Here is a 24519-nt window from a genome sequence, read left to right as displayed (position 1 = left end):
GTAATTGCTAATATATTGTAAATGCACACATATACAGTAAGGCAATCAAAACAAATTGAATCAAATATCTCCCTGCAGTTCCCTCAGTCCAGTGCGTCAGTGGATCTTGAAGCTGCAGAAGGCCAAGAAGAGGAGGAGGATGAGGAGGAGGAAGACCCGGAGGAGCAGGAGCGAGTCGGCGCGCTGCTCCAGAGGAAGAAATTGCTCCATGATCTCGGGGTGGTGGACCAGATCAGCCAGCTGCTGCAGGGCCGGGGGGACACAGGGGGGGTCCCACAGGATGCCTCTACCCAGCCGCAGATTAGACAGCCTCATCAGAGACAACACGCCAAGGTACTGTGTATGTGTGTCGTATAGAGCCAAAGTGAACACAGCAATAACTAAGAATGAAGGCCTTGTATGGTCTCAAATTTCAGTTTGATTACAATGATTGTGTTGACTTTAGCTTCTAGTCCCTTCACTGTTTTTCTTTTATTCCAGTTGGAGTCTTTGATGCAGTTTCCTTTAAGAACAAAGCAGCAGCTCTGCACGCAGGTCTCACGGCAGGTAAAGAGACACGGGACACACCAATCCAATCAAAAATAATCCAATATAATGTGAGGGCTCCAACAACTCCATTTATTTGTTCAGATTAAGTGTAAGGGTTTTAATTTTTCTGGATGAAGCATTAATACTATACAATAGAATAGTATAACAAAATAAGAATAGTGAGAAAATACCATTCACAAGGATTTTGGTTTGCTTGTCTTGTCCTACCAACATTACAAAGGATTAAAATATATTTGTTATACTCTGGAAAACCTTTAAATACTCACATTTGAGGAGCTGAAATAAGAGAATATTGCTTGAAAAAGTAAAACAATAAGTGGATTTACTGTCTTTCAATCAAATAATTTGAAAAAAAAGACTTGTAACATTATATTAATCAAGTTTTGCAAAGGATTATGATTTCAAATATAACTGTTTGTTCTCCCAGAGGACATATTGCTGGCTTTAAATTACATTTCAAATCTAATTTGAATGAACCAGGGGGTTCTACAGTTGCTTTATAACTGTGGCAACCCTTTGAACAGACAAACAGCAGTCAAATCATAATATTAACAAATAATCTTCAGTGGAGAATAAACGTATTAAGATTTTGGCTCATTGTCAGTGATTGTATAACACTCTGTTCAAATGAAAGCCCTTGAGGTGAATATCATTGATAATGTCAGCTCTAATGAAACATCATCATGGAGCAGGATTAAAATGACATCATATCTGGGCTGTTTAGCAGAACCTGCACTCCCACATGACTCAGCAGCGCCTGCTCAGGCCCGCATGCATGGAGTCTGAGCCGGGGAGCCAGCACAGAGGAGAGGAGGAGATGCAGCGGAGCCTCAGCGCCCAGCGGACACTCTGGCCAGGTAAACACACCTCCACGCGCTTTATGCACTCTGCAACACAGCACGTACTTCAGAACTTTGGATGTTTAGTATCACAAGCTGCTCTGGGCTTTTTTCTCAGTGACACTGTCAATATGTAGCATCTGATTTGCCAATTTGTTGTCTATATTCTTTCTGCAATTCCTAAAAACATCCTAAATCATGTGTGTTCCACTATAATCCCAAAATAAAAGACCGAAACTCCCTGAAAAGTGAGAAGAATATGATTTATTATCACAAATGTTCCATCAGACAGCTTTTCATACCTGCCATTTTTCTTCTTTATTGTCTCCATCATATTCGTTAAATATCAACAAACCCAATTACAATAATACGTTTGAATCATATATGTTCATTCATATTGTCTGTTTGTGTACAGTACAGTTGCATTCATTTTAAAATCACAAACATTATTAAAAACACAATTAAAAGCATTGTATAGGATTTTATCATTGCAATTCAAAACATTTTTTATATTTCTGGCATTTTGGATTATGGATATCTGTTATCTGGATATTGATATTCTTTCATTTTGATATTTATGGATGTTTTATATTTGCACCCTTTCCTTATTGGTACCTCAACTGCTTCACAAGCATATCCCTCGGAGTGAATACAATTCTATCTTTCCTTCAGTGTTGGGATGTAACCATATTTACTCAAGTCTTTTACTGAAGTACAATTTGAAGTTGCCTGTTCTTTACTTGAGTAATTCCATCTATTTTACTTTACTACATTTTTAGGGCAAATATTTGATTAATTACTCAACTATATATTTGATAGCTTTAGTAACTTTGCATATTATGGTCATTAATAAACAATGTAAATCCAATAATAAGAGATTATATTTAATATAATAATGTATAATTACAATTATTATCTGAATAAAATAATATTATTATTTGTGAACACATTGAAATGCAGTTCAGCATTAATATCTTGTACATACTATATATTGTATTATGATGTTCACATTTCTACTTTAACCTATGCTTATATAAATGTGTATTTTATTTTATTGGACATTTTACTTTTACTTCTTATTTTTGTATAAATATCATTATTTTATTTTAAATGTCTATTACACATTCTTACTCTAACATTTTATGTGTATGTATGTGTCTTTGTAAAATGGCGCAACTGTCACAAAACCCCTTTCCCCCCAGGATACATAAAGTATTCCGATTCTGAATGCATGAATATAAATCCTATAAATGATAAAGATTACAAAATGTGTATGCCTCTGAAATGGGTCTGTATGAAAACTTTCAAATATGATTCTAAAAGTCTAATTTTGTCTTTAACTGATTTTGAATGCAGGATGTTTGCAGAGTATTTTCACCCTTTGGTATTTACTTCAACCTTAAACATCTGTACACTTCCCCTCCCCTTTTTCATCTTTTCATTAAAACAAACACACTTAAACTCCACACCTGATATTCCCAGTGAGTCAGACCTCCTCTGTGTTTCCTCCTCAGCGGGGGGCTCTCTCTCTGGGAGGCAGGACTACAGGAGCAGCTCCCCCACTTGCTCGCGGTCCCGTCCCAGCGTCCCCATCATAAACCACCACGTCCCCAAAGCCGCCCTGCGCTGCTCCTACGTGTCCCACGACCCCTCCGCCCTGCAGAGCCTGCTCGTCATCTCCACCCGGGCCCCCTTGGTCAGGAGGCCTGGCTTCTCTCACATGGTCCGCAAATCCTCGCGCATAGCCCCCCCCCAGCAGGAGCACGGTAAAGGGCAGTGAGGGGAACCACAGCAACCTGCAGTGGGATGTAAAGTTCTGCAGAGGAGGGGTGGAGGTAGAGAAACTGTGAAACACATTGATACTTTATTGATTTGATATCTGGACTCCTGCAGTTAACTCTGCTTGCCACTCAATAAGCTCCTGCACCGCAGACAACACCATTATGGCTTTTTCACTTTTTCTACCCACTGTGTGTGCTCACATATGTGTAACATTTTGCTCCGGGGATGAATTTATCTCAAATAAACCTGACCTACAGTGCCAAAATAAAAACAGACAAGCCTGATTTAACAGCATGTGTCATCCAAATCCTCTGGAAAAATGGACCACAATCTAATAAAGTCAGTAGTTATAGGGGTTGATGAGCATGAATGTGCTTAATGAAACCAAATGGATATTATAAACACCACTAAAACCATATCTCAAGATTAACTGAGGGATATAAAAAAATTAAGGCCTTCTGCTCTTTTCTCAAGGACATTTTTCATGAGCAGTCAAGTGTAGATTTTTTTTTGCACTATTGGTCAACAAAATATTTTATCTTTTTTTATATATTTTTATAAATCACCTTCTTGTTTAATTCAATTTTCCGAGAAATAGATTCCAATGATTTTATAAGGTTTTATGGTTGCATATTTAAATATAATACATGCTTATTTTTATTATTTTTTCGGACATCTTTCAGCTTTGCTACAAAGTGACTTATTAATCGAAAAGGAGTGGGTTTCATCTCGAAGTGAGAGTTGAAGAAGCCATAAAGTTTCACAGCATCCGGTTCCTTTTGTTTGGTCGCAGCCTGAAGACAGAAAGAAACAAAAAAGACGAAATTATCCAACAACACTGTGAGAAACGTTTTCCTATAAGTAAAGATTATCTTAATAGCTCAGAAAATATAGATGGACAGTAATGTGTGCAGAAATATTATTATTATATGTCGAATTGGTATCTTGCATTATATAGAGTTTTACATGTCCAACCTCGCGCCTAAAAAAGGCCCATTTATCGACTAATTTGGATCGAAAGAGTTTTAATAAAATATATTTTAGCAAGCATGGCCCCTCCGAGGACTTGGTTTTCATTTTTGAACTTTTACAACATTACGAAAGCTAATGATTTGAAAGGCCTAATCAGATTTATGCTTCATTATTCTAACTTTTAGGAATGAATATTAAAGATCAGAAGATAAACATGACAAGCTTTTGTTTTTGGAAATAATTACACGTTTCAAAGCTAATTTTTGTTGATCGTATTTTTATCCGGGATTATGACATTTTAAAGAAAATAAAGTGACTTTGTCTCAGTTTGTGTGTCTTGGAGGCCAGGGGAGGATGAATGTGTTGCATTTCAGGAATTTATGGTTTTATTGCGTCTATAAATGTCGGAAATCCTGGTTGTTTGTGGAAAATGACCAGATGCCAACTGAAAAAGGCCATTTCAAACAATCCAAAAACGGAAATAACACACTAGAGAAAAAAGAATTACGTTTAAAGAATTAATTTGGCTTTCCTGTTCATTTCGCCCTTATAATCTTGATAGAAAAGTTGGCTAATGTGCCGCCTAAAGTTTTTGTGACCTTAAAATCCCCCTCAGGATTCCAATCAGTCGAACTCTATTTCCATATTTGGCCTGAATGGTCAATTTCAAACTGTTCTGCAGCGACTGGAGGAAAATCCTCTATTTTGAGATTTCACAATAGCCTTTAATGCAAAAATAGCTTTATCCTGAAACCATTTTAAACAAGCAGGAAATAAGATCTGAGTTTGAGGCGTAAAATGACGCACCTCTCGTAATGAAGGTGAAACAAATGCAAAGAAAGCGGCCTTATGTATAAGCTTTAATATATTGGCAAATGTACGCCAAAATAGTATATTATACTCTGATGTAAGTCTTTAAACAAGCAGATAACACTACAGTTGTTATTTTAGGAGAATTCAAAGCTGTACAGACCTTTTTAGTCAGAAACCAGAAGCTCGAACACATCAGAACAAATCTCCACCTCTCTTAAACCTTCACATTTCCACATATTTACACTTTCCCTTGTAATCCTGCATCCAATCCCAACATGTCCGGCCTTGGAGAAAATAAAGATGGCGATGAGAAAGCATGTCTGAAGCACAAAAACGGCTGCTGTTTATGAAAATTTACAACTTTGCCTTGGAAGTTTACGACGCACCTGGCTCGGGGATTGGTCGCTGGCGGTCATGTGGACAGCAGAATGGGAACTTATTTCCCATGAGGTTATATTGCAGCTGCTGTTTTCCACCGCTCATTCACTTAACACTAGTAACACAACCTTTTTCTTGGCTCTTTGTTTATGCTACACGCGTACGCAGTTTTGTTGTGAGACGTGCGTATTTTTACCAAAAATTGACGGAAGGAGCTATGTGCGCCATGTTAATGTGGCTGTAGCCTATACTTGTGTAGCTACAGTATATGGTCGGGGGGAAATGAGGGATCATCACAGCCCTGGATGGTGGGATTATTTCCATGAAATCACTTGAACAAAGTAGGGGATTCGTGGGGGAAAATACTTGAGAGGAGGAGAGAGGAGTTTTGCGCGGAGTGGCAGCCACACTGGAAATGATGGATTATCAACAAAGGTAAGGGCACCATGTTTCTAATATGCCAGCGATTATCTCCACACAAGTGCGCCGCTGCTGCTCTGTTGTGGCTGGACTGTCACTGTAGGCCTGCTGTTTATATTACTGCAAATGGGAAGATCAGTCTTTAAGAAATGGCAATTATCCAAAAGAATCTTCTTCGGTGCTTCCGTACGCTGTGTGGTATTCACAACCAGTTGCTGATCTGGCTGTGTAACCCGTTACATGCTGGAGCCAGAGCGATATTTGTGCGATAAAATGTGTGCAAATAAACCTGCATGTTGCAACTGTGAGGCCTTTTGAAGATTTAAAATGTTATATAATCAGGAGTGGCTTCTGTAAAACAGACAGGCTTGACTTTGATGATGATGGTGGCGATGATGATGGTGATGATGGTCATATAGGCCCTGTATGATACCGCCGATTTACGCTTTTCTTAAAAATCTGCTTTATCTATCCACGCTTTACTCGCCTAGAAGAATTACTCCTATTTTATGTCATTTTATATTGCCTTCTTTTATTGCTATATTTTGAAAACAGTGGTAGAAGTGGATATTTCGCTGCCGTATCGAGCTGTTTCGCCTCTTTTTATCTAAATACCGTATCATTTTGGACTTCTATTTGCTCTTTAGAGGCCAATTTGTCATTTTGCATGAACTTATGAACAATAATGAGCATTTTAAACATTGAATCTGATTTCCGGCGCCTCTGCAGCCCTTCTCTGTGTTGTCGTGTTTGATCCTGCAGTTTAATGAGTGCTTATATAACGCCATGTGATCCTGTAGAAATATATGACTGCATGTGTGTCTTTCTGACAGAGCAGTTGTGTAATTAGTGGGTGTGTTTGTTGTTTGTTTTTTTGTTTATTTGCCCAATTGCAGCAGCTGTCAGGCTGCGGCCTGTGGAGAGGCGTTCACTGACTGTTGCCAAATAATGATATTATTTAATTTAAACATTAAAATCCAAATGATTTATAAATGGATATTATCAAAATAAAACAAACATCAGCAGCGTTCTGCATCTAAAGCAACAGCAGAGTGAAAATCAGGATTGTTAATGAGCTAATATGCATCAAATATTTATTTTTCTGCCTAATGAATTCAAAATAATGAAAAACAATAAAGAGTCACATTATTCCAGCAACACAGTGATTTTTTTCGTTATTTTCAATGATGTATTATTTAATAGGGTGTGTTTTATCAAAGCTAAAGCTATGTAAAAATCAGGAAATTATCTTTATGAATTAGGAAAAAATCATAAATGTAAATTATAACAACTTTAACAAATTCACAAATGTGTTTTTAAAGAAAGGACTGTAAACTCTTCTTATTAAGAAGGCCATAATAAGGCTTTAACAGCAGAACACACCACTAAATATGAAGGTTATTAATAATACTAAGCAAGTAATATTACTTAATTGATCAATAATGAAGATACCATTGTAAACAGCTACTAAAAGTAACGTTAATAACATAATACAAATGATATTAATAATAATACACTTAAAGTAACTAGGCCTAATTGATTTTCTTAACTATTTGTAAACACATCTATTAATTGGAACTTAATCATCACCCAGGCTGAATTCTCACATTTATACTCACACAGTTTAAGAAATAAATGAGAAACTAGTTCCCACTTGATCACGGTGGGTGAAGATGATGATGATGATGATGATGAGGATGAAGGTGATGATGATCAGTGTGCAAGCGCGTGTCCTCCCTCGTGTCCTCTGCACGTCTGCGTGGACTTCAGTCACAGCTGGTGTTGAATCAGAAATCAGGAAGAGCTCACACCTTTTTTTTAATGAGTGAAAAAACAAACATTATTGACCCACTATTTTTGTCGTTGCATCATTTGAATTAATTCACAAGGATTATTGTGAAATGTGGCTGCTGCCTTAAGGATACAGTGTTTGATTGGTTTATTAATTATTAAATCATTTAACAAGATGGAAGTGAATGTTAGAGGAAGAGGAGGAGAGAGCCAGTCATTTGTGCGCAAATAGAAATAATGCGCAAAGTAATTTTTTTTTGCATTGTGTTTGTGTGCGTGCAAGAGAGAAAGGGGGAGTTTTTACACGCGTGCTTGTTTATAATAGAGTGGAGTCCATCTGCTTTATTGGGCTTTATTTGCATAAAACGAAAAGTTATTCCACTAATTGTTCAAAATGTAGCATGTTTTTTTAAAGTGTATTTCTATGAGCTGCTTCTCTGTGTGCGTGAGCGTGCGTAAAGACCGATAGGCTCGAGCGCTTCATTTCGATTCATCGGGGACCCCTGCGCGCAACAAGAGCCCCCCATGGGTGCAATAGTGCAAACACAGACGGCGGTGATTGGCCAGCGGTTGATCAGATGGTACACTTCCCCTCTGTATTCAGTGGCACCTCACAACCCCCCCTTTCAGCAAAAACCAAATCTCGGATAAAGTAATGGCAAAACCACTTGGACTATAAAAGACAACAAATCATATTCCTCCGGAGTATATACACCCCGTTGTCCACCCAATGAGTTCCTATTTTGTTAACTCAACTTTTCCCGTGTCTCTGCCGGGAGGACAGGACTCTCTCCTGGGTCAGATACCGTTATATTCCTCGGGATACACCGATCAGTTAAGACACTACTCCAACGCGGCCACATATGGAGCAGCCAACATGCAGGAGAAGGTTTACCCGGCTTCCTACTACCAGCAGACGGGCGCAGCTGCCGCGGCCATCTACGGGAGGGCCGGCGGCGGAGCGCCCTGCGACTACAACCCGGTCGGGACTTTCTACAAGGACGCGGATGGCTCGTGCGCTTTCTCGAGTCACCGCGACGACCAGCCGCTGTTTGTCACGCAGGAGCAGCGCAAAGTGGATTGCTCGGAGCACACTGTCAGCATGAGCGGCAGCAGCATCGACGACAAGTCCTCCACCCTCATCTACCCGTGGATGCAGAGGATGAACGCCTGCTCCGCCGGTGAGTACAAACTCTGTTGTTGACACGCAGCCTGGAGGTAAAAGCTCTCCGCGTGATGGAGCGAGCATCCCGAGCCGCACACAGTCACCTGTCAGCTGTATGCGAGCTCCAAGCTCATGCTAATATGTAATCAACTTAGAAACATCAAATAATTACGCCATTACTGAGCCCAAAGTGATATTATTGTGATTGCGCACGGATCTTTGTGCGCCTTCAGGGCTTTGGCTGCTACATCATCATCACATACATACACTACGGCACGCGCACACACACGCACGTCCACACAGACTTGGCCTACACAAGCGGAGCTCCAACTTAAAGCTAAGTGTCACATGGCATCTTCGGAATGGGCCTTTTTTCATTTTTAGAGGGATACTAAATATCGCAGAAACACTTCGAGCAGCGATTAAATGTCCAATACAAAAATTGAGAGTACATCTAAAAAATAAAACGTGATGTTTTATGCGTGTTGTTCCTCACTGCGCAGTTTCACTCTGACTGTACATCCTTACTGTAATCTTATAGACCAATACACTGCTGCAGTAAGGGAGAAAATACACCGTCAGGGCACTTTTACGCACAACGCAGTTCACACAATAAAGGCTACAACCCAGAGTAGCTTATATAGTGATGACATAATTTAGGATATTTTAAAGTAAAACATTTGTAAATATCATTTTAAAGCCTCTATAAAGCGTCTTATGTGTATTATTAAGACGTGTTATGTTAAAATATAGTTATTATATTTGTGTAAAGGAATATAATCATTTGAGTTCTCTCTGCGTTACATCATGTGATCTTGGTAAAATGTAGTGGGCTGTTTGTAGGAGAACATTTAAAAAATCCTACAATAAAGTAAAGTTAATTATTTATTTTATATTTTCCCACTAATTTCACAACAAACTATTATATTTCAATGTTAAAAGCCTGTTGTTTTGAGTTGAAATACACAAAATATCTGAAATACCACTTTATTGTATTCTTTCAGACACACCACTACAGATTTCAGCATTCTCAGGTAGATGTCTCTCCTATACTTTCGAAATTCACTTAAAGCAGACGTTTCATAATTAATTCATGATTTTATTCCATTATTTTTGTCTTCCAGGTCCATTTGGCAACAGTGGCCGCAGGGGCCGACAGACCTACACCCGCTACCAGACTCTGGAGCTGGAGAAGGAGTTCCACTTTAACCGCTACCTGACCAGGAGGCGCCGGATAGAGATCTCCCACGCCCTGTGTCTGACGGAGAGACAGATCAAAATCTGGTTTCAGAACCGCAGGATGAAGTGGAAAAAGGAGAACAAACTCCTGAACCCCTCAAAGACACCGGAGGAGGAGGAACAGGCGGAGAAGAAGAGCTAAAGGACACCCTCCTAAAAATAAAAATGTATTTCTTTGTAGATAAAGTGCTGCAAATCCCATGTTAGAGACGTGTAGGGTGATAGACTGTATTTCAGTTTCTGCACGGTGATAATGTCTGCATTAGGTTGCCATCAGGTCCTCCTCTGTTTGTCCTTGTGCTCGTGTTTATTTAGGGGACTATTCAAAACCCGCCAAAATGTAAATACTTTTTTAGTGTTTTAGTTTTTGACAATGTTGTTACCTCATTATCGTAGGCCTACTGAGTTTTATTATTATTTGTATGACATTAAAAGAAGCTTTGGTCCTTCATTGTACATCTTGTGGTGTTAGTTGTCCTATAATAATAATAATAATAATACTTCTAATAATAATAATAATAATAGTCTTGCTGTTTACAGCTGTGCCATCAACACTTAACATTTGTACAGATACAAAAAAATGTTACATGTTATTTATTGTCGTTCACCTTGTGTTCAATGCACATCTGGATATTGTGTGCAATATTTTGTTTAGGAAATTGTACATAGAAATAAAGGCTTTTTGATGTATATTGGAAAATCTTGTGGCGTCATTTATACATATGGAAAACGACACTTATTGTTATTATAACTAGAAAGGCATGGCATTGTTATTATCGGGCGCTTAACTGCTCCTGTAGTCACAATAAGCTATAACATAAGCCCTCATGTACACATAAAACCTGCGTAAAGATTAAAAATAATTTCCAGTTTGACACTCTCTACGGCCGTGTGGCTGATAAGTCTTTGTTATGTGTTACCTGAGCCTTTTGTGGCCTATATTATGAGCGCGTTACATAAATGATGGATGACTTTAGGGCCTGACAGCGCGTCCTGGTGGAGTGATACCTCCTCTGTCCGCAAGATGGCGCTCTCTGCCTGCGCGGCTCTCGGGGCGCAGCGGGGAGGCACCATTGACTGGAGCCTAACGACCATTATTTCGTCATCATTTGTAACCATGGAGCATGAATTACCTCTTGAAGTCATCAGTGAGGATTTACGACTGGTCAACAAAGGCACGTGATTCCCGAACGCTCTCCCATATTTGGCCGCATACCTGGCAAAGTACAGTAGGGCTTCATTGCTTATAATTCATGATTGCATCCATAAATCGTGCAAGCACACAGGATTATAGCGACAAAGATCTACAAATCGAGGCTTTAAAAATCCAAGCAAATGAGCTCTTACTTTGTAAACTCGTTCTCAGGGCGCTATCCAAATGGCTCCGACTATCAGTTACTAAATTATGGGACTAACGGCGCTGTGAACGGCTCCTTCAGAGACCCTGGCACCATGCACTCCGGGTCTTTCGGCTACAACTACAATGGCATGGACCTAACCGTGAACCGCACCAACAACGGCGGCCACTTCGGTGCGGTGAGAGAGGATGCCCGGGGATTCGAGCCGGACGCCCGCTACAGACAGACTCCCAACTGCTCGCTCTCGTCTCCAGATCCGGTGCCGCCGTCGTGCGCCACGGCCAGCCGGGAGCAGCTGGAACTAAAAAGCCCCTCTCCTCCATCTGACCGGAGCTCGACATCCAGCGGTAACAACCTCAACAAAAACAACAACGCTCATTTCACGGAGATAGAGGACGCCACGGTCGCCTCTGAGACCGAGGAGGGCGCGCACAGCAGCGGGGGCTCCAGCTCGGCTCCTCGGGCGCAGCAGCACCAGGACCCCAACGCCACCTCTTCCACTCCCACGTCAAATGATTGCCAATCCCCACAAATATTCCCCTGGATGAGGAAACTGCACATAAACCATGGTAATTTTTTACTGCCTCTAAATAATATTTAGTTTGGAAGGTTGTCACGCTGATCGTAAATCTGTCAAGTGTTGCATGAGTGAGCTGGTTGGTGTGGATGATTGAGAAAAGGACAGTATTTGTAACACGGGGGTGCAGGTATGAGAGAGGATGTTCAAATGTGTGCAGGCTGCTCTTTTGACATAAGAAATGCACAGTTAAGTGTGTAAAGTGTCGTGTTGGTTGCATGCTTCCTCTGCATCATCCCATCTTCTGACCCCTCTGTGCATCCTCATGGTGATGCCACATTTAAAGACCCTCTGTTGTTGTTGCAGTGCAGTTGCTAACTGTGTGGCTTTTCTGTAAAAATTGTAGATATGACTGGACCGGATGGGAAAAGGGCCCGAACCGCGTACACCCGGTACCAGACGCTAGAGCTGGAGAAAGAGTTTCACTTCAATAGGTACCTAACCAGGCGGCGGAGGATAGAGATAGCCCACGCCCTGTGTCTTTCCGAAAGACAGATCAAAATATGGTTTCAGAACCGCAGGATGAAGTGGAAGAAGGACAATAAACTGAAAAGCATGAGTCTGGTGACAGGAGGCAGCGCCTTCCACAACTGAATAACTTTTTTGGGGGGAAGGTAAAACAAAAAATAATTATAATAATAATAATTCAGAAAAAATAAATGATAAAAAAAGAATCCATGAGTACTGTAAAGCTATTTGGAAGCGCAGCACCTTTCAGCATGCTATTGTGATAGAAAAATAAGTATCCTGTGGTCTTTAAAAAATGCCATTTTTAGTTCTGTTGTTGTACTATGATATAGCTTAGATGTGGAAAATAAGATGTAAATATTATTGGGGGTATTAATTGTCTCTCTGTCTCTCTTTCTATCTATCATTCCCTCCCTCCTCACTCTTTCTTGAAGGTGTTTCAACTTGAGCTCTTTATTGTGACTTCTTGACGGTCTAACAGGAGTAAATTCATTGTACAGTTAAAAAAAAAAAAAGTTTCCAAACCATATGCTGCTCTTCATTGAATGTAAACCTAATGTATTCCGGGGCCATTCAAAGCGCTTTAGTGTACGTTTTACTGCTATTTTTGATCTTGTGGCCAACATCCATTCAAGCCAATTGTGTAGCTTTAGGAATATTTTGTGCAACGCTTATTGTTGTTATTATTATTATTATTATTATTATTATTATTATTGTTTAGGATAATTATTGAGCAATGCAAATGTATCAACCTGTCAATGTGATCAATTTTTTGTGCAAAGGGTTATTCTGTGGATAGGCAAGTGATGTAAGCTTTTTTCGCCAATAAGCTTTTTGTATTTGTAAGTGAACTCATAGCGCTTGGAAATAAACGTTTCTCAATTCAAATTGCTTGTCTAGACTTTATTATCAATTAGAATAAAAACACATGTAAGTCACACCATTTTTTGTTTTTTAAGCAGCTGCGTAACAACTTTTTCTGACCCGAATTTAACTTAATGATTAACTTGTGAGAATTATAAATGTGTCACACGAACAATACACATTTTAGAGGAGATTTTGTCTCTTTGTAGCACACACCAAGTGACACAAAAACTTAAATATCTAACTTTTTTCAAACTTACCTCCTCTGACTCTTCTGCAGCGAGATGCGTGTTTGCCATGTGGGGAATATGCTGCTGATAAAATCCCCCAAAAGCTTTGGCTTACAGGCATATAGGCCAGGCTGAAGTTGGTAAAAATCCCCCTTACCAAAGATTGTATAGACCTATATTACTTACAGACTGTGAAAAGTCACGTGAGGTCCATAAAGTTGGTTTTATGGTTTTGGGGAGTAGACAATGTACTATATAATTCACAACCTTGAATGAAAGTGACGGCTTAACTGCATGGATGGGACTGGAAAGGCTGGACAGGGGAGGAAGTGTCCAGTTGTGTTTAGGTAGTTTAGGCTGCTGGAAAAACTTGGGAAATAATACTATACAAATAGTGTGGCTGCTATAATTGTATTTAGAAGTGTGTTAAATATCTCTTAATTTAACATTTAAAAAATCTGAAACTATTAGGAAAAAAAAAAAATCCTGATTTCTTCAACACATCTACACGAAGAAGAAAAAAAATCATTTGACAATTCCAATATTTTCAACAAACTTATTGGAAAATGTTTGGAAACAAAGGCTTTAAAGGCCTCTTTTGTGTCAAGCCATATCCAACTTTAAAGTTTCTTGTTTAAAATAAATAATGGAACACACCATTACATTCCAAAGGACAAAATGTTCTGCAGAATAAAAAGAACCCAATAATTTGTATTTAAGGCCGAAACTGTTGGCTTTTATGCAGCTGACACGCAGCGAACTTGAGCGAGTCCAGCAGTGATTTATCTCGAAGTGTCGAGTCACCGAGCGGCCAAAGGTGAAGTCTCAGACACCCCAGAGCTGGACACAAGCTTCACTGATTTAACATAAAGAAATGTCCATGTGTGTGCTTATATGTATTTGACTAATAAAAACTAATGATATTATCGCCAGGAAACGAAAGGTTGTGTGAAACTTGTGCAAACTCATTTCATGTAAAAAAGAAAAAAAAGTTAAAAACCAGTGGTGGGCTATATGGGTCCCAGACATTTTCCACATATTCATAACTATTAAGTGGCAATTTAACCAGCGTAATGAGTATTGCATATTGATAGGGGTAATCTGTAGCCGGATCTCATGCATAATTCATGGCGGCGGGGATCATCGCTGGGTCAGTAGACGGACTGCAGGAAGCTCTGCTGCCACACTTTGCACTGTCACCACCGAGAGGGAAAAAGCCTGTGTTTTGCACAAAAGATAATGTACTTCAATCTTTTTTTAAATTCCTGTTATATTCAAAATTCTATAGACTAGATAGGTTTTGGGTGAAAATCACTGCAAACACAATGCGTAAAATTACCAGAATTTATTTTTTCTCTGCTCTGACTTTATTTATAGTTTGAACACATGTATAAAAAGTGGTGCATATACTGTATGTTGTCCTATTATTTATTGTACATATTAAATTACTGATTATTTACTATTATAGTAAATAAAAAGGGACCATAATGCATCACACACACTATTTTAAATCGCTTATGGGTTCTGTCTATAATATAAAATATGTGTTATCACTGTTTACTAATGCAGCTTCTGTTTCAACTCAATTAGTGTAAACAATACATTTAAAAATCAGTTATATACAAATAAATATAATGGACAAAGAAAGTGTTTTTTTTCTTGTTACATAAAATAACTTATTGCCAATAACATTTTTTGAATAGACTACTTCTCACGTGGAAATGAATGCATTCATTAGATCATAATAATGGAATTCGCTAGAGACAAATGTCACCTTGGTTGTTTATTTTGTAAGGCCAGTTTCTCGTGTCATGGATGCCCAACATCTGGCAGTGCATGCAGTGAGCAGTTTGCAGGTGCAGTGCGGGGGTTTTGCCAGCAGAGGGCGCCTCAGACCGAGCAGGTGGATGATGGATGGGTTTCTCTGCTCAGGCTGCTATCATTAGAGCCATGGAGGTTACAGAGCACAACACAGAAACACCAGTGTGAGCCTGTTCAGCAGTCATCATCTCTTTATTACTAACCTTTAATCCTGCACTCTTGGCTGAGAATGGAACCTATTTGTTCCTTGTCTCTTTGTTTGGAGTTCAGCCTCATAATGATATGTAAACAATCATACCTGAGCTATTGATTTGTTTTTTCGCTTTTAGGTGACACTAGAAAAGAGTTCCATGGCACAGAAAGATGTGGATGAAGAAAACAGTATTTTGTATCATAGTATGTTTTAGATGAGGCTTTTTTAACAAACATAAATATATTTAGTTCTCTTATTTTGTTGCACTTATTATTATATTGAGTGCACGGATGTAATTTGTTCACTTAAACTGTTTTTCTCTCACTTTGTTATACTGGAAAGAAGCGGTGTAACAAGTTGGTTATTTTTTCTTGAGAATTTCCCCACCTGATTTTACTCTTGAAAAGAGGATCTATTTCAAGTGCAATGTAAACAAATGAACCAGTGGTTCCTATCTTTTTTGTTTTAAGACCAGTTAACAAATGCCCATGGTGTTAGCAGTCCCCTTCCAACTTAATAAATGTTCAAACAAGGTCAGGTAATGTAACATTTCATATAAATGAACAGAATATAAATATACGTTTGTGTAACAGGACTTGTTTTTTCTTCTTCCTCATCAGTTCAACTTCTCATGACCCCTCAGATTTATCTGGTGACCCTTTGGAGGGGCCCGACCCCTAGGTTGAGAACCACTGGGTAAAAGGTATTCCAACCAGCTCCATTGAGCAGCTCCAACATTAACATGCTGCAATAACATTCATGCAAATAAACTAGTATGTTTGATGTCTTCATATATCCCTGGTACATTCTTCTGTGGAATACTGGAGTATTTCTTTAGTTGAAAATCATTACTTAAGATTTGGAATGCAATACTTTAATAGTGGATTTTGACATGATTTGCTTAAGTAAAGGATCTGAGTATTTCTTCCTGCACTGTGAGCTTAACGGGAGACAACACTCAGTTTATATGACCAACAAGGTTAAAGACCATAAACCCCTAGCATACTGAGATATGGGATATAACATGTTTTTAATAACTATCACCAAAAAGCTGTCAACAAAAACGTATTTATTGGGTAATAAACCATGACCAAGTATTCTTAAGGTTTGCTAAAGGCCATAAATAAAAACCTTTTAGGTGGTGAACCTAATATTGTACCTCAGATTGTTACCTTTTATTTAGACTTAATAACATTTATTAGTGCAGAAATGAATAATTGTACTTCTTTATTAACGGCTTATTCACATTATTAAATGCAGACTTAATTTAATAAACTCCTTTATTGAGGACTTATTAACATTTATAAATTCAAGCTTGATTTAAAAAAGAAAAACGTATTAATGATTGTATTAACATTCATAATGACAGATGTATGGCTTATTAGGCAGTCATAACCCTATGAGCTTATTATTATAACCAAATTGAGAAGGATAACCACCACTACTTTTTTAAAAAACTGGAAACACAAAATGTTTCTACTCTTCTTGTAGCACATACATGTTTAACTAACCATTAATAAAGCTGTTAATAGTATGTTATAAACTCTTTATAAGGGCTGTCTCGTTAAAGTTGAGAGAGATAAGATGACATTTAAAAGCTCTAAATTCCTTGAATCGAGTGTACTGTTTTCAAATGTGTGATATTAAATGAGAAGCTGCAGCTCCTCCTGTGCTGACCACCTGTCACCTATATATACCCTGTAGATCCGAATTTGTGTAAAAATAGCAGCAGCCACAAATTCACTTCTTGGGGAGTATGTAGGTGATGACACTTCACCTCGAGCGGAACATAATCATCATTTAAAGACAAAGGAAATGCTATTTAATGTTGGCAATAATCACTGTATGGCATGTTAGACGTGGTGGGAAATGTGTGCTGTTTTTGTGCCTGGAGTCCTGTAGGCCCCTCACCAGAGTCCATACAAAATGTTGAGTCTCTTATGTTTCTTTTTTTCTCTTCTAGGAGCACATTGCTGGAGAATATGACATCTGTGAGAGTTGCAGGACGGGCCCTTGAATGTGGGCCATTGTTCGGCACATCATTTATCTTCTTTTCACTGCCTGCACCGCCTGTATGGTCGAGGAGGAGTTTTAGTTTTCCAGGGAAATGTGAGGAGGATCCCAACAAACTGCTCCAAGCCAACACACAGGACGGAGAATCTGAGAAGATGAGATCCAAAGAGAAAAGTAAGCTCTTTGAATTATATATGTTTAATTGGCTATGTGTGTGTGTGTGTGTGTGTGTGTGTGTGTGTGTGTGTGTGTGTGTGCGTGTGTGTGTGCGTGTGTGTGTGTGTGTGTGTGTGTGTGTGTGTGTGTGTGTGTGTGTGTGTGTGTGTGTGTGTGTGTGTGTGTGTGTGTGAGGGAATAATCACTTAGGTGGATGTAGGTCACGCTTTACTGTAAGCATGTATAACTCAATGAAGTGTTAATAATTAACAGTATTTATATATTATTATAACTTAGGCTAGTATTACAACTGTGCATTTATTATCATTCATTATGTTTATACACTTACAGTTGATGACATACAGTATTCTTAAATAAACAATTACATCTGCTGATAAATAATTTGTTATAAAGCAGATATTACAGTTTTGTTACTAAACCAATGCTTATAATTGCTAAATAAAGTAGAGTTGTACAGGCCTCACATTAAAGCTCCCTTCAAATGTAGTTTATTTATGACTTTCATTTTGCAAAATAACTTTTAAATGTAACTTTTTTTGCCCTTTAAACCCATATTTGTTTAAAGTCTAGAGTGTCTTTTTTAATTTGCTGTGTTGTTGAGCTGTGGGACATTGCTCCTACTGTTGATTCAACTGTCCATGAATGAATTCAGAGGCATACATCCTCCTTGTGGACACGTGGTTCCTGCAGCTAATTGACAAGAGCTTTGTCAGCAGGCCTGCACACTGAAAGGCTGGGTGAGGGTGGAGGAGGTAGTGGGGGGCTGTGGGGCGAGGACGAGGGTGGGGGTGTACGTGTCCATCACAGATTAGACAGGCAGGCTGAAGAGTGTGGAGCTCGCTGGGGTGATGAAGATGGGATGTAAAGTGCAGCTCAGGGATGTTGTCATATCTGAATAATAACTGTCAGCCGCTGCAGGCCGCAGGGATCCAACATTAATTTATATTTATACTGTACACTGACTTATCATATCAGTCTGCATCTTCTCCTCCGCTGCCCCATACATCACTGCACCATTTAGACAGTTTTAAGACACCGCACTTAATGCTGATTTTCTTTGTATTCACAATGCTCTTTTAGCCTATCAGAGAGATTTATGTCACATGTACGTGTGCAAGGGGTTACTTTAGCATTTAAAATGTTACTCAAGTAAAAGTACCAAAATACTAGCATGCAAATATACCAAGAGTAATAGTACTAGATAAAGTACATTCTTGAAGCCTTTTGTTATATATGTTTTATTATTAGCTTGTAATTCATTAATGTGTTTATTGATTTAATGGTACCTGGTAAAGGTGAACTTTGATTTATACTGTTATAAGAGAACAAATAAATATATTCGGGTAGAAATACACAATACAATAGAAATAGAAATCTATTGCAGAAACTACAAAATACTCGCAAGCAGCTTAAAATTGTACAGTACTTGAGTACATTTACTTACAGTCCACCACTGCAGAAGCATAATCAGCTAAATGTTCCTATATCATGAGTACAAGTATTTGTTCTGCAGATTTATATTATATTATATTACCAACAACAAATCCCACCAACAAATACATTTTAATGTTGCAGTTAATCATTGTGGAGCCAATTTGAGACACTACTGGTTCGATGTAGTTCTGCATAATATCATATAGGCCATTATTTGTTTTTAATTCTAAAAACGAATCTGTAACAATAAATGAAAATGTCATTCAAACTGAACTGTAGTGGAGTAGAATTATAGCGTAAAATGGAAATACTCAAGTACAGTCAAAGTAAGTCAAAGTGGCACACTGTAGTTGTTGTTATTGATACATTCTACCAGTGCATGTCAGATTATTATGTACACTGCGTTTTCATCACCAGGAAGCTCAGTTGTCATTGCTGTTTACTCCAATCAAAACATACAATATGTGACTGCTTTAGAAAAAGGAAATGTCCAGTAAGTGGACCTTTAACTGATAATGTATATTTACATTGGATTATTTGCATGAGTTATGCAAGAAGTCAAAGGGCACAGTGTACAAATACAGACCTGATTCAAAATATGACTTAAAGTGTAGCTAAAGTACTAAAAGTAAAACAACTCAATGTGCAGAATGGCCCAATTCAGACACATCTTTTAACTATAATCAGTATTACATCAATGTTGCATGTTTATCTTTTTGGAGCCAATTTGAGATACTGTATGTCATTAGTATTATAGGACTGCATAATATCATATATCAGATGTTTATTATAAATGTTAAGGGTAATCCGTCCAATAGATAGTGGAGTAAAAAGTATAATAATTGCATCTGAATTGTAATGGAGTATAAGAATACAGTAACAGGAAATGGAAATACTCAAGTAAAGTAAAAGTACCATAAATACTTGTGTACACCACTGGCCAGTATACTTAATAAAGTGGCATTGAGACATTTTAATCATTTGTTTTTAAAGTTAGATCTCATGGTGCAGCTGCAGCATGGAGCTCGTGTAAAACTTTGAAACAGATCTGGTCACTCTATATTCAAATGTTTCTGTGTGCACGGCTCACAGATCAAAGATGTTCATTAGCATTAATTAACGCCACTCAGTTAAATATTACCTTTCAGAGCCAATCCAAGCGATCGAGCAAAACATGAAGATGAGACATCAAAGCTCCGACAGATCGATGCTCTGCAGCAGTCTGATGGTCACCGTGTAAAACAAACCAAGGCCTCATTACAGAACCAGCTTTTTAATGGACGCTGCTGCTGACCACTGTCTGTCTCCCCTTCACTGCTTCAAAATGACTCACTCATTTAAATTAGAAAACAAAAAAAAATCTCATTACACAAAGGAGACGTAATGCACTTTGTATGTGTAATAAAAAAAGAAAAAACGAGACTAAATACTGATCGCTTTTCTTTGCCGGAGTAATTTATTGCATCTGCTGGCATAGCTCCTAAAGGGGATGTTTGAATTTATTATAACAGCTCTGGACGAGTTCCCAGGACGAAAATAGAGATGTTTGTATGTTCACACAACTGGGAAAATACAACTTAATATAGCAGGTTTTTTTAAGATAGTGGGAGGCATTTTTTTAACGGACAATTTCCCTTATCTAAATCTACTTTAAATGCTTTTTAAAGGCAAACATATTCAGCCTTTTTTGGCCACCTTGCTATAATTGCCATTTCACCATATAGAAAAGCGTCTCTTTATTACAGCCATGCTATTTCCATATATGAGCTTGCATGATCAGCAGAAAGGTTTTTCTCCCCCGCACACACACACTCCCACACACACAGGCTGACATTGTGTGCTATGCAGGGCGGTGTGAGCTGCAGGAACACTGTCCACTCTGCTTCACCCCACTGGCATCCAAAGCCACATCATCATCATCTAATGCGAGCAGAGAGCCGCTGCTTTCTCTGCAGGATTATTCGAATCTGGGGAGGTTATCAAGGAAAAAGGAAAGAAAGGTGAGAACAAGAGAAAGCTGGTGTGTGTTTGTTTGCGGGGAGCATTGTTTCAGTGCCGGATGAATGTAGTTTGTGGAGGTAAGGCAGCCGGGTGTTGTGCCGCGGACTGGGTTATGTGTCTTTATGATTTACGAGCCTGACTCCAAGCCGCGGTTCACCCAGAGTTCATAAAGCTGCATGCCTCCAGACTTTATTCTCTCTCAGTGCCTCTGTCGCAGCCACCGAAACTCCTGCGTATTACTAATTATGTTGCGTTGAATTGCGTTTGATTAAGATTTTGAATCAGATGTGTTTTGTTCCTTTATTTCGCGTTTTGGCGCAGAAACACGGGCGAACACGGCGCACAATGGACGTCTGTATTATTTTGTGTTTGATGGAGATTGATGAGATTTTTAGTAGATTGTGATAAGATCTTTAAAAAAACGTCCCTTTAAAAAATACTTGCCGACAGGATCATGCATTAAGATGATAAAGGTTGTTATTTCTTTATTCTCATCTAATCTAATTTGAGAAAACACAAACATATATATATATATATATATATATATACAATATATAAACTAGTAAAACTAATATTTTACGAATTTATAATAGAATATAATTTATTTTGGTGGGCCTATTTATGTCTGTGTTTTTATCCTTAGACTAATTCATGTGCATATTTGTTTTTGGTACCCTTAATATCTCACTATTTTAAAAGATAAACAGAAATCCCTCTAACTAATCTCGTTTTAATAAACTGAAATCTTAAAAATGTTTTGGCTTATTTTATCTGCATTACAACACAATACAAAAATTAAGGAAAACTGGTTGTAGGCCAGTGCATTCTGAATTAGTGTTAGGGGGAAAATATAAAGACAATGTTTAATTTCTTTACAAATTGTAAAGACTTTTCTCTTATTGGTGTTTTTTCTCAGGGTGTGTTTTCACCAAACTCTTATTTAATGTGGCTCTCAGGCCAGAGAAGGCTCGCTATTCATGTCAGCCTACTATTGAGTTGATAAGATGGATCATGTGGTCTCCTCCCTGATTTTCTTCTGTCTTTTTTCTGGATCCTCTCAGGCCAGAAGCTGCAGGGCTCTCTGGAAACCTGCCATGTGACATTTGGCTGCCAGCGCTGCGTCAGAAGGTCAAAGGGGGCCCCGGTGCACATTTAATGGAAAAATGCAGAAAGGCAGGGCGACACAAAATATCCAGCAGCATCAAGACGACCTCTTCTTCAGCGAGTCTCTGGAGGCTGCCGGCGGGTTCGGGTGCACAGCCGCACAACAACAACAACAACAACAACAACAACAACAACAACAACAAATGGGGCAAGTGGAGACGTTTGAGCGCAGAAGATCCAAACTGCCAAGGTTTCCTGTGAGCAAAAAGATTTTCCCCTGGATGAAAGAGTCCAGACCCTCCAATCAGAAACACGACAGGAGAATCGCAGGTCTGTATGAGTGGAAGAAGAGACAGCATTTATTTCCAAATGAGGCCTTTTCATCTATGTCCCTTTAACGAGCTCTTATACATTTAATGGGGGAAATTAATTTATATTTTCTCCTCTTCAGGTTCAAAAGGTCAGGTGCCTATGAAGCTATACAGTCGAGGACAAACACATTAGTTTAGTTATTAAGCTTACATTATATTAATCAGAATCCTAACCACATATTCATTCACCCCATTTATTAAGCAAAACAGAAAAAACGGAACTGTATGTAATGAAAAATTAAAGGGCACAGTAAAACTAATACAAAATTGGGGTTAAATAAAAAATATGTAGCTCACATTCTCTTAAAATATAATTTACTTTATATAAGGCGGAATAATAATCAGTCCATTTAAAGCAGGCTGGTGATGGAGGCCTTTACAATCTCCTAATCTAAATTTAGATTCAAATAAAAATGATAAATCTGTCCAATATCCACCCCTTACCACTTTCGTCAGCTAATGATCCATTGCTCACCATTTTTGAAATATCTGAGATTCCTCCTCTCCCTATCCTGTCATCTTATGGCTGCAAGTAACAATTATTTTTACTATCGATTTATCTGTAAATGAATGTCCAGATCAAGGATTAATCGTTTGGTCTGTAAAATGGCAGAAACAAAAGATTAATGTCTATCCCATTTTCAGGTTTCAAGTCCAAGATGGTGTCTTTAGATGTCTTATTTTGTCGGTCTATGAGCCCAAAATATTCACTTTAAGGTGATATAAAACAGGAAAACGTGGGAAATCTGGGAGGGTGACAACAGCATTTTCTGATGTTTTTAAATAAAAATATTATAAACAACTAATCGATTAGTCGACTAATCTTAGCAACAATACGCACCAAATCTTTAGCTACACCAAAACCTCTGTCCCTTGTAAACAACCATGGCCTACCTGATTTTTGTTTGGTTTCTGGCTATCATTTACCTTTCTTTCTCACCCTGTGATTGTGGATTTGTATTATGTTTTTTGTCTTATTATTTATTTAACCTTATATTGATGAATCATGCATGCTTTTTGAACAACTGAGTCGAGTAATACAACAGCAAACTGACAGTAAATAAGGAGCAGACTGAGTGACTGCAGGCAAAGAAAAAAACTGAGAATGATCTGGAAATCATTAATAAAACAAAAGAGAAAAACAAACCTCTTCGTCATTACAACCAGTTCAACATTTATTTTCCTGTCACCACAGAGTGCACCAGCGTCGGAGAGAAGTGTCCAGGCGCGCCCCCGGCCTCCAAGAGGACGCGCACCGCGTACACGAGCGCGCAACTGGTGGAGTTGGAGAAGGAGTTCCATTTCAGCCGCTACCTGTGCAAACCGCGGCGCGTGGAGATGGCCAGCCTGCTCAACCTGCACGAGAGGCAGATCAAGATTTGGTTCCAGAACCGGAGGATGAAGCAGAAGAAGGACGAGCGGGTGCAGGGCCTCACCTCCTCCTGCTCTCCCCCGTCCTCCCCCTCCGCCCCGGGCAGCCCCACTCTGTCGAGCCTGGGTTATGTCCATCTGGGCGGGGATTACCAGCCGGCCTCCCCTCAGCTCAAGTCCCAACAACACCAGGCCCAGCCGGCGTACCCGGAAGAATACTCAAAATATCCCGCTCCAGGCTTTACGCACCGCCCGCAGTTTAACATGCAGTACGACACGCACACCGACTCACGCACAACAGACCCAGATGAGGATATTAACGGGTCATATTTCCAACATAGATGCACTCAGGACAGAATCATGCAAGCTCCTAAACTGACTCATCTGTAGCAGACACATGTCCTCCATTCTTCACAAAAACATTCTTCATTTGATTTATAAAATAATCCACTGATCTGTTCTGAAGCATGTCTTTTTATTTATTTATATGAATTATTGGACGAATTATTTTAAATATGAGTCTTATTTATTTGTGTTGTATAGGCTTATGTGCTATTTATATTTTTAATTAAATGTTGTGTTACGTTTA

The 24519-nt window shown here is 38.8% G+C and overlaps 3 protein-coding genes and 1 long non-coding RNA gene across 13 annotated transcripts in view; 3 read left to right on the top strand and 1 right to left on the bottom strand.

Annotated features, from left to right (window-relative positions):
- The window catches only part of ttll6 (tubulin tyrosine ligase-like family, member 6), a 15967-nt gene extending 10933 nt beyond the window's left edge, over positions 1-5034 (top strand). For 3 of the 7 annotated variants that reach the window (XM_079658145.1, XM_079658146.1, XM_079658151.1), the window contains 4 exons: positions 79-333; positions 481-546; positions 1274-1406; positions 2903-5032. In XM_079658145.1, coding sequence (XP_079514271.1) covers positions 79-333; positions 481-546; positions 1274-1406; positions 2903-3168 — 720 coding nt within the window. In that variant the 3' untranslated portion in view covers positions 3169-5032. Of the gene's footprint in view, positions 1-78; positions 334-480; positions 597-1273; positions 1407-2902 lie in introns of those variants that run through there. The other 4 variants (XM_079658148.1, XM_079658147.1, XM_079658149.1 and 1 more) reach the window with 4 other exon arrangements.
- On the bottom strand, positions 3360-5472 carry LOC307024234. Its single transcript, XR_013803867.1, has 3 exons — positions 5342-5472; positions 5116-5239; positions 3360-3964 (listed from the first exon to the last, which is right to left on the bottom strand). It is a non-coding gene; the product is annotated as an uncharacterized lncRNA (long non-coding RNA).
- hoxb6b (homeobox B6b) lies at positions 5402-24519 on the top strand. Of its 4 annotated transcripts, XM_079658180.1 has the most exons (6): positions 5402-5768; positions 16080-16162; positions 17423-17646; positions 20932-21083; positions 22146-22518; positions 23755-24519. In XM_079658180.1, exons 5-6 carry the CDS (start codon positions 22248-22250, stop codon positions 24318-24320), a joined length of 837 nt encoding a protein of 278 aa, XP_079514306.1. In that variant the 5' UTR covers positions 5402-5768; positions 16080-16162; positions 17423-17646; positions 20932-21083; positions 22146-22247; the 3' UTR covers positions 24321-24519. The 4 variants fall into 4 exon arrangements, with proteins under 4 accessions (XP_079514306.1, XP_079514307.1, XP_079514309.1 ...); XM_079658181.1 differs by lacking the exon at positions 16080-16162; XM_079658183.1 differs by lacking the exons at positions 16080-16162; positions 17423-17646; positions 20932-21083; positions 22146-22518; positions 23755-24519 and adding exons at positions 8329-8725; positions 9714-9743; positions 9834-10404 and having other exon boundaries at positions 5646-5768.
- On the top strand, positions 11117-13085 carry hoxb5b (homeobox B5b). The gene is made up of 2 exons (XM_079658179.1): positions 11117-11875; positions 12230-13085. The coding sequence occupies exons 1-2, from the start codon at positions 11284-11286 to the stop codon at positions 12475-12477; spliced, it is 840 nt and encodes a 279-aa protein (XP_079514305.1). The 5' UTR covers positions 11117-11283; the 3' UTR covers positions 12478-13085.

Source organism: Notothenia rossii, assembly GCF_949606895.1.
Source record: "Notothenia rossii genome assembly, chromosome: 11".
In the NCBI taxonomy this organism is placed as follows: Eukaryota; Metazoa; Chordata; class Actinopteri; order Perciformes; family Nototheniidae; genus Notothenia; species Notothenia rossii.
Note: the sequence above shows the minus strand (reverse complement) of the source record. Positions and strands in the feature narration are given on the sequence as shown.